The 9,762-nt window shown below is 54.9% G+C and overlaps 1 protein-coding gene across 7 annotated transcripts in view; it reads left to right on the forward strand.

Annotated features, from left to right (window-relative positions):
• Nucleotides 1-8,149, forward strand: part of ABCA3 (ATP binding cassette subfamily A member 3) — a 79,636-nt gene extending 71,487 nt beyond the window's left edge. For 6 of the 7 annotated variants that reach the window (XM_005295579.4, XM_042854138.2, XM_065558685.1 and 3 more), the window contains 5 exons: nt 1,182-1,369; nt 1,840-2,010; nt 2,406-2,593; nt 2,740-2,813; nt 4,729-8,149. In XM_005295579.4, coding sequence (XP_005295636.2) covers nt 1,182-1,369; nt 1,840-2,010; nt 2,406-2,593; nt 2,740-2,813; nt 4,729-4,860 — 753 coding nt within the window. In that variant the 3' untranslated portion in view covers nt 4,861-8,149. The remainder of the gene's footprint in view (nt 1-1,181; nt 1,370-1,839; nt 2,011-2,405; nt 2,594-2,739; nt 2,814-4,728) is intronic. The other variant, XM_005295583.5, reaches the window with a different exon arrangement.
• The last annotated feature ends 1,613 nt before the right edge of the window (nt 8,150-9,762 follow it).

Consider the following 9,762-nt stretch of genomic DNA (forward strand, 5'->3'; position numbering starts at 1 on the left):
GTCCCTAAATGGGATGAGCTGGCCTTTGTCTGTCCATCTTGGTTGGCTTTCAGGAAACTAATGATGTCAGCCAAAGCCGCAGCGTTTCCCTCGTTCACTAAGCATCTGGTAGCCATGCAGAGAATCCTGAGAATGGGCCATGATCATTTAGGTTCTGACACATTGGTGGGTGGATGCCAATACGTGGTACTGCTGCTGCAGGCATGTTAACAATTCCTTCCCCAAGACAATCCGCCTTGACGTTGGGGATCGGTTTTGAGGGCTCTCCTCGAATCCTGACAAAGTTCCAACGAGGTTTTCTGTGTCTGTCCCTTTCCTCGCGTTAGTTTGTTCTTCTCCCTGTCTCTCTAACCCCTGGCAGGCCTTCTTTGGGAAGCGACAGACACAAGGAAGCACAGCGCCCTCTGCACAGACAATGAATCTGCAGGGCCGGCTGCGGAATAAAACTGGCTAGGAGCTTGTGATCTTGTTCTTGTCATGCTGAAGCGGGCCGTAGCTAGGTGTTCATGTCCCTGGGCTCTGGTCTGCAGATGGTGTTGATTTGGGAGAGGGAACACAGAGTTAAGACCTGGAAAGCTACCCACCAGAAACTAACACAAGGGATCAGGCCATAGGAGTCTGGCGCAAATATCACTCTTGCTAGCGAGGATTTGGAGAGCAAGATACCAGATGCTCTGTACAGAGAATAACTTTGTGTGGTGCTCACTTGAGCTCTCTGAGTGACCAATTTCTCCTCTTGCTTATTGCCAGGCAGTACATAGAGTGTAGCTTTCTTTCCTGGTAGCCACTGTCAGCTGAATTGAGCCACCCGAAGGGGATCTGAATAGGGTAGTATGGTGTTGTCTGACTAGCAGCTCAGGAAGCTTGTGTAGGAATCGGCAAGCACGGTTAGCTAGCCATCCCTACGTAGCTAGCAGCTCTGGGGCTTCTTGTGGCTCATTATCCTACCACATGGTTAGAAGACCCTTTAGTCATAAGGCCCTTTCATACAGGGGTGTCTGTCTGTAGACCCAGTACATTCAGGGCTGATGTGGTTTGAATCTACCCACTGATGTAATTTAGGTAAAACAATTAGTACTGGAGGGAGTCTTTGTGGCAAGAACAAAGCTCCCCCGCTGGTGATCTCAGTGAAATGAGCCCCTCACTCTTGGCTTATTTTCTTGGCCTTCCTTTGCTCCAAGGTCCAGCAGCGGATCGGCTACTGCCCTCAGTTTGATGCCCTGTTGGATCACATGACTGGGCGGGAGACACTGAGCCTGTATGCCCGGCTTCGGGGGATTCCCGAGCGCTACATCGGCAGCTGCGTGGAGAACATGTTGCGAGGGCTGCTCTTGGAGCCCCATGCAGACAAGCTAGTGAGGTCCTACAGGTGAGACGGAGACCCGGAAGCATTCTCTGCCCAGACACGTCTCTGTGGGCAGAATTGGAAACCTGAGTGCCTGTGGGAGCCTGGCCTAGTGGTTAAAGCTCAGGGCTGGGACTCTGAAGATCGAAGATCTAGTGCCAGCTCTGCCACAGGCTTGCTGAGAAGTTTTGGCCAGCCTCCCTGTCTCTGCCTGGGCTTCCCCATCTGTCAAATGGAAAACTTTCCCTGCCTGAAGGGGCTGTGCAGGTAAATGCACTGCAGGGCACTGAGACACAGGGTTGTGCAAATTATTACCTGTTATAGCTGGGGGGGAGGGGGGGGGCGTGGGAATAGTTCGAGGAGATGCCCCAAGCCCCAGGCTTGTCCCCACCCCCCGGCGTAGCCCAGACAGCTCGGCATCCCATAGAGCCATGCACGATGCTCTCCCAGAGCTGGTTTCAAGGTTGCCTGTCTTGTCGGTCCCTCCCTCACAGCGGCGGCAACAAGCGGAAGCTGAGTGCCGGCATTGCCCTGATCGGCGGGCCTCCTGTGATCTTCATGGATGAGCCCTCCACCGGCATGGACCCTGTGGCCCGGCGCCTGCTCTGGGATGCTGTGACCAGGACACGGGAATGTGGAAAATCCATCATCATCACCTCCCACAGGTGGCTGGCACCCCTTTCCTTGCTGGGATCCAGCGGGGAGGGGGAGGAGCGGGGCAGGCTGGTTGGAAGGTTCCCTGCAATGGACTAGCCCTTGCTCCCTGTCTCCCAGAGCACCCGGATGTATTGCATGGGCAAGTGTTTGTGGCACCTGCTGAATGACTATTGCAATGGTAGCAGTGCACAGTCCTTCGCAGTGCAGCCCGCTCAGCTCTGTCCATGGCATCTGGCCTGCGAAGCAGAGACAGGGAGGGGGAGCTGGCACCCCACCTCCCATGTGGGTAAAGAGCAGGTTCCTGTGTCTGGCCCCAGTCCCGGGCAGCAACACGCCCGGATGTTCCAGCATCGTCACTTCTGGGTGCTGCCTCCTTTCCATGGCTCTGTTCTCCTCCCTGCAGCATGGAAGAGTGCGAGGCCTTGTGCACCAGGCTGGCCATCATGGTGAACGGGCAGTTCAAATGCCTAGGCAGCCCCCAGCACCTGAAGAGCAAGTTCGGCAGCGGATACACCCTGCTAGCAAAAACCAGGGCTGAGGAGGAGGGTGACGTGCAGGTGTTCAAGGCCTTTGTGGAGAAGATGTTTCCAGGTACAGCCCTTCACTGGGACATGGCCCCCGTTCATGTCGGGGAGCCCTGGGTGTGGGGCTCGGCAGCAGGCCCCGTTTGCACCCATGCATGCGCATGTCGCCTGCAGTCTCCTAACTCAGCGCTAACCTCTGCTTGTCTCCCCCAGGGAGCGTCCTGAAGCACGAGCACCAAGGCATGGTCCATTATCACTTGACCAACAAGAACCTCAGCTGGGCACAGGTGAGGGCAGGCCAGAGGCTGCTAGCATCTGGCCCAGGCCAAGCCAGGCTTCTCCCTTTCCATAGCAGACACAAGAGGCGCTGGAGCGAAGCAGGGAGTGAATGGAGGGACTTGGGTGCCCCTGGTCATTTGAGTGCCGTTCCAGCTGGGATTATCCATCCATTCCAGCTGGGCTTTGCTTTAACACACACATCCACCGGGCCACTGACGTTCCATTTACTGGTGTCTGTTTAAAAGGACACTGTCCATTTGAAATACAGGACATCGGAAGTAACGGATTTAAAAATAGCTTCAGCTCCTCTCCCCGCCCCCACTCTCCATGCTAATATTTCTGCCTTTTCCTCTCGCCGGTTTCTTTTTAAGATGATTTTTGTCCCAGAGCAGATGGGTAATTGGAGGGGGCACTATTTCAGGAGGTCTTTAAATCTCTCTAGAATAGTTAGGAATGAGTCAGTGGTGTCCCCCACCCAACTCAGTGCTGTGATTGGCACATGGTACCCAAAGCTGCTACAATAAAGAAATACCAGTGTATGTGGTACTGGGCCGTTCATTAGTGGCTGGACTCTGGGTGCCGCAGCGGTTGTACCGCTCCCCCTTGAGCAGTGCTGGGAGGTTGTGGGTGATCACAGCCTTTGGCCTCTGGCTTTGGCTTGGGCAAAATGCCTCCCTTTTTGGGGGCTTTCGAATTTCTTTGGGCAAAAACAATTGCCCCAGAAATGGCCAAGCCAGCCTGCCTGGGCTGGGGGTTGCCGAGCTCTGCTGTGCAGCTCAGAGGGAGCAGTGCTGCGGGTGGGGCATCCTCAGGGTGAGTCACTCCAAGGCATCTGCTGTCCACACCCCATGCTGGTCCTGCGCATGGAAACCTCTGCTTCAGTGTAGCTGACCATCTTGGGTGAGAGGTGCTTCCCCTGTCCCTCTCTCAGCTCTCACTGCTTGTCTCCTGTTCCCCTAACCCTCATCCCTGAGCTCTGTGTCCCCCTCTTCCATGTCTGCAAATCTGCTCCTCTCCATCTCCACTGTAGCCCTGGCTGCCTCTCCCTTCATCTCTTCTCACCTGACCTGTTGCAGCTCCCAGGTCCAGCACGTCCAAGGCTCCCAGAAGCATGACCCTGTCGCGTACACCCATAGCCCCTGCCCCCCCTTCATTTCTCTTCCCTCTCCTCCTGTTTGCCTTGGACTTGCCACCAGCCTAGCCCTTCAGGCCCTGTCTCTGCTACTGGTGTGAGAGCCTTCTCCTCTGCAGCTCTCTCCATCTGGAACAGCCTCAGTCTCTCAGACATGCTGACTCTCTGTCTGTGTCAGATCTTGTCTGAGAGCCCCTGTTCCCCCTTCCCCGTTGCTCTGACTCACTCCTGGCTGCCTGAGCCACTTGCTGAGCTCGAAAGCACTGTGGGATGCAGTTTGCACGAGCTGCGCTGTACAGATTGTCCTGGCCTGAGCCGCTTGCCTGGGGTTTTGGTGAACCGTGCAACCCAGTTGCCTCCAGCCCAGGGACGTATTCTTTAAACAGGGGCAGACCCTTCACTAAACAGCCTCCACCCTGAGCCCCAGCAACCCCCGCACCAGGTCAGGACAGTCAGACCCAGCTCCTGTGGAAACCCATCCACACCTGCCGTTTGACCAGCAGGTGGCACCGCAAGCAGGGTTCTCCTCCTGTGACCCCTGTCAGAGTGCAGCAGTGCCTGGGGCCTGTAGCCAGTGCTGTGCCACGGGATACATGCCACCCTCACTGCAGGCATCCCCGCAGGTAAGGAACCAAGCTTGCATAGTGAACTCTGATCCCTGCAGACAGTTACTTGTGTAGATAGAGATGCCTGATCTGACGTCCCGCGTAATGCAGTCCAGAGAGTCCCACCCACTTACCCCCCAAGCCCAACCCCGTAGAGTCACCCGGCCTCTTGTGCTCTCCCCTCAGGTCTTCGGGGCGCTGGAGAGAGCCAAAGAGAAGTTCCACGTGGAGGATTATTCCGTCAGCCAGATCTCCCTGGAGCAGGTCTTCATGAGCTTCACCCGCTTCCAGCACTGCACAGAGGAGCGAGGGAAATGAACAGAGACCCACCTGCCCTCCTCCTGGACTCACCTGCTGCCTATACATAGTATATAGAGAGACAGTAATTTATATTATCAGCGTGTGTCTTAAATAATGTATAAATGTCAGAAAGTTTTGACCAGGGTGCGTGGGGGGTGGGGGGCATCCTGTCTGCTCCTCAGTGCAGGGGTCACAAGGAGTGTGTGGATGGATGTGTGTGAAGCACAGACGGTGAAGAAGCTCGCCAACTGCTGCCTTTTGGGGAAATCTCTGAATTTTACTCCCTCCTTCCCATCTTTAAACCAGCCGAGGAGAGGACAGTGCTCAGCGACAGGGGAGCAGCCAATGGAACTACAGAGCCGCTGGAGTTCAGTGCTCATCTCTACACCACGGCTGCTCTGCTCCATCGAAGGGGGGAATCCATGCATCGAATGATGGGGGGGGGGGGGGGAGTTCAGAGCTCCCCTCTGGATCAGTGTCCTTGTCACCGATCCTTGCACACGTCTGCATGGGGCACTGGCAGCACACGCCTGAGTGTGCGAGAAACCATCACTCTTCAACGTTCACTCCCATCCATAGGCACGGCATCAAAATGCAGGGGAAGGGCACCAGCACAGAGGTGGGCACCTGATCCTGCTCTTTGCAGTTGCAGGCAGAATCTCTGTGGCTTTGCAGGGAGCAGGATCAGGCCCCGTGCGTCCTTCAGGAGGGCTGCTTCGTTCCACGCTGGCAGCAGCGTGAGACAGGTTTGCATCATAGCTGAGCATGGGAGGAACTCTCCCAGCACCGTTCCAGAGGGTCCCCTCGCTAACATGCCACATCGTTGCACACGCCTCATCCGCCCAGAAATGCACTGGCATAAGGACCTGGCTTTGGGACTCTCACGTGTCGAATTGTATTTCATTGGGGCTTGCTGGGATCTAAGGGGACACTGTCACATAGCTTAGAGCCAGCACTTCACTCGGTTCATTGGGATCTGTTGGGGATTATCCTCCAGGAGCCCTTGGTGTTTAGATGGAAAGAAGCAAATAGCCACTGTTCATGTGACAGACCCTGCCAATGAACCTTCCGTCCATTCCACGGGGGCCGGGGGTAGCAGCTGCTAAGAAGAACAGAGCTGTTCACTTTCTCTCTTTAAGCCTCCTAACAGCCTGTCCTGTTCTGACTTGACACCGGGGAGAGCCGTATTCCGTACCGAGCTGGGCTGCAGCGATTGCACACCGTCCTGGCACACAGCCATCGGCACGAGGCATGCTCTGTGTTGGGAGGATGCACGACCCCACTGCCCAGGGAGCCGCTATCGGATACAACAGTTGCCCTCTTCAGAGACCATCCTGCCTGCTAACAAGTGAAGGAGCCGTGTCGACATGCACTCACAGGTGCTCCGAGTTCACTGCATGGCCTGCCCTTACATCCTTCACAGCCAGCGTTTAACAACTGTTCTGGGCTTCCAGGGGTAAACGCCCCCATGCCCAGCACTGGGGCTGCAACCCGCATAGAGCGGGCGCTTGTGTTCTAGAGGGGCATCCTAGAGAGCACCCTAGGGACAACCCATGGATGGCGCACTGCAGAGCTGTCCAGGAAGGGTTGGCTCTGGATCTGTAGTATAGACCCCGTGAGATGCTTGTGGGTGTGGTTGGGGAGAGCCTTCCCTGGTGCATGGTCCAGACCAGGGCAGTGAAATTACATTCCCATCTGTCTGTGTCCCCTCCCCCAGTGCACACGCCCCACAGAGTAAATTCTGGGGGTGCAGGTAGACTATCCCAGTAAGGACTTAGTGTGGAACAAGGGAACCCTGTTGATCCTATTCAGTAGGGTCGGGGTGCTCCAGGCCACCCCAGATCCCACCCTGAGGTCAGCATGGGCCCGTCGGTGCCAACAGGCGTGGCATTTGCTGTCGGACTTGCACAGCACCTGCTGCAACGAGCATCAGCTCAGCACTGAGCCCTGCATCTGCTGCCAGCTAGCTCACCAAAAACCACCCCGGGAGGTCAGCGACACGCCACTGAAAAGGGGAAAGCTCCTCCTCCGCCCCCTGAAAGGCTGCCTGTTGGTGGAAGGCCTCTTTCCGTGGTTCCCAACCTGCAGCATGGTGTGATCTTCAGTGGAACCTCCATGCAGAGCGCCCTGTGGGGTACGGGGCACGGCTGATGTCTGTCGTGTCCCACTGCCTCCAAGGGAAGCTGTTACTGCTTACATTGCTCTGCTGTGAGAAGTGGCTCAATCTAACCCGAACTGCAGCCTGGGGACACACAATTTGGGACACACATTCTGGTTCCCAAACCCCGAGCTGGGGCACTGGGAGCCAAGTCCCCAGCCCAGATTCTGGCTTGTTCAGATCCACATGCTGATTGTAACTGGTGCGAGTCTGGCCTCTACGTAGCGCCCAGACAGGGCACGGCGTTTGGTGGTCAAGGAATAGCCACATCCCTGCCATGAAGAGCTTACAGTCTAAATGGCAGAGGGGACGGAGGCAAACCATGGGCTGGGAGGAGGAGGTTCAGGGGGTTGCCGTGTGAGATGTAGCGCTTTGTTAGTTCCTTAAATGTTTTAATTACAATGGGCTGCCCTGGCATAGTGGATCCAAAAACCCAGGCTGCGGGGGTTCTGATTGGTGCCCAATAGGAGCCCAGCTTGGTCTGACACCAGCGCTGCTAGTGGAGGCGTAGCTGTGGGGCCCTCTCCCTGCTCTCTCCTGAAGGCACTCCAAGGAGGTGGGCAACCTCTGGATCCAAATATGTCATGACTGGGACACCTCTCCACTCAGCCTGGCCTGGGTACCTCCCTAGCAATGGCCAAACTGCCCCCAGTGGGGGCACCATTGTGCTCCCTGCGCTGCTTGCATATCCCTCACCCTGCCATGGGCCTGATCCTGTGGCATGCAATGGAAGTGATCAGTGATTGCGGGCAGGGTTGGGCGCTCTGGCTTGCAGAGCCGTCCCTGTACGGAAGGGCCAGCTGAAGAGGCTGCAGGAGCAGCTGGTGATATATTTGGGGTGTCTCAGTTTTTCTCCTTTGCCTATAACCAGGTCTGATTCCCATGCTGATGACTAGCTCCGTCCATCTGACTGCTCCGTGATCAGGGCAGAGCTGAGATATTGCACTATAGCTACACACACGATTGCACATAAGGAACTAATATTTATGGGCGGGACACAGATTCCGTTTGAGTGGTTGTGTCACTGAGGTTTTTAATTTGTTTTGTTCCTGTAACCAGCCCCTTTTCTGTTCCGTTCCATTCCCCCAAATGTTACTACGATGGTGCACCATGTTACTGTACTAAGAATGGCTCTGGCTCTTCACTGTGGCATGTGTCAGTTTTATTATTCACTCGCCGAGCGTGGACACCAGGGCTCGGCTGCCTGGAAAGTGGGGACACTTTGGACCCATCAAACCCTGGAGGTGTTGACCACGTAGTAGATTCAGTGAATGTTGGCAGCTCTCACTACTAAAGGCCAGTGCTGCTCCTGCTTGAACCTGACTGCAATGGCAGTATCAATGGGAGCTGGTGCTAAGGGATCTGTGGGCTGGGAGGCCTGGATCCCCCAAAGTCCATATGTTAATACAGCAAAGGGTGGGCACCTGCTCAGCCAGGTGCTGTGCGATCCAGCTATCCTGCAGTGGTACAACTGCTAAGCAGGAAGGGCCCTGTCCTGCTCCTCTTGAAGTCCATGGGAAAACTTGAGTGGAAGCTGGATCAGCCCAAGAATGAATACAACAAGGAGTCTGTGGCACCTTAAAGACTAACCGATTTATTTGGGCATAAGCTTTTGTGGGTAAAAACCTCACTTCTTCATCCGAAGTCTGTTAGTCTTTAAGGTGCCACCAGACTCCTTGTTGTTTTTGTAGATACAGACTAACACGGCTACCCCCTGATACTTGACACCAAGAATGAATGTTTCCAGTGGCTGGCTGATTACTGCTGGGGGGAGGAAGAATCTGTGTGTGTTTCTGTGATTAACCCTTGCCCTTCTGGAGTAAGCTGCTTGCTTTATTCTCACACCCCACCCCCAAAAATCCCTGGAGCTGTCCCAAATTCCGTGGGACATCAGGGGGCACAGAGAAGTGATTACAGGGTGGTGTCTGGCATTGCAGTGTGTGTCGGTGATAGGCTTTGCAGGTTTAGGGTGAAGATATTTGCTTTTTGCCTTGTCACTGTCCCTAAGCCCCAAATGCTGTGATGTGGCTCAGAGGGGGGCTCTGCAGTGGCTGCTGTCTACAGTGACAGCAACCTGTCACTGCAACTGTGTAGGGGAAATCTCTGGCCTGGCCAGGAAGAGCCACTTTTAGAGGTGGAGTTAAATGTGGAATAATGTATGTCAGGGGCATTTTCTCTGACCTGTCAGCACCTGTTGGCTAAAAAATTGCCAGGGTCCTGGCTACCCCTTGCATTTGTTGCTAATACAGGATTCATTGGCTTCATGTGGGGCTGCCTTGTCACAAAATCAGATTCTAAAGCCTACGTTATTGAAAAGTTTCCATAGCATAAGCTAGAGCACCAGCTGAATTTGAGAGTGGAATCCTACCCCGATTGCAATCCGTGGCAAAATTTCAGTGGGGTGAGATTTCAACCAAAGAGAACAGTATGTGCAAGGCCTGACTTCAGCAGCTTGGGGTCTGTGAACCCCCGTGCTCTCCTTTCCATTTCATTTTGTAATTGGTTTGTGCTTCGCATCACAACTGCCTTGCTTGCTCTTGGAAGTGTTTCTGATGTGCTTTGAGTTTCTGCAGCAATTCTGGCCTTCATAGCTCAAGGAAATGGAGTCTCCCTTTTTCAAACCCTTTGAAAGATGTTTGCCCAGTGCACTAAATACCCCCTCCCCTTCTTTTTGCAAAACACAGGCCTGGAGCCTGAGCACCTGCTTCATGCCCTCAGCACGACCTGCAGGCTGTAGCTGTTACCTATGTGCAGGAGCGTGC

This window comes from Chrysemys picta, chromosome 10 (genome assembly GCF_011386835.1).
Source record: "Chrysemys picta bellii isolate R12L10 chromosome 10, ASM1138683v2, whole genome shotgun sequence".
Classification (NCBI taxonomy): Eukaryota; Metazoa; Chordata; order Testudines; family Emydidae; genus Chrysemys; species Chrysemys picta.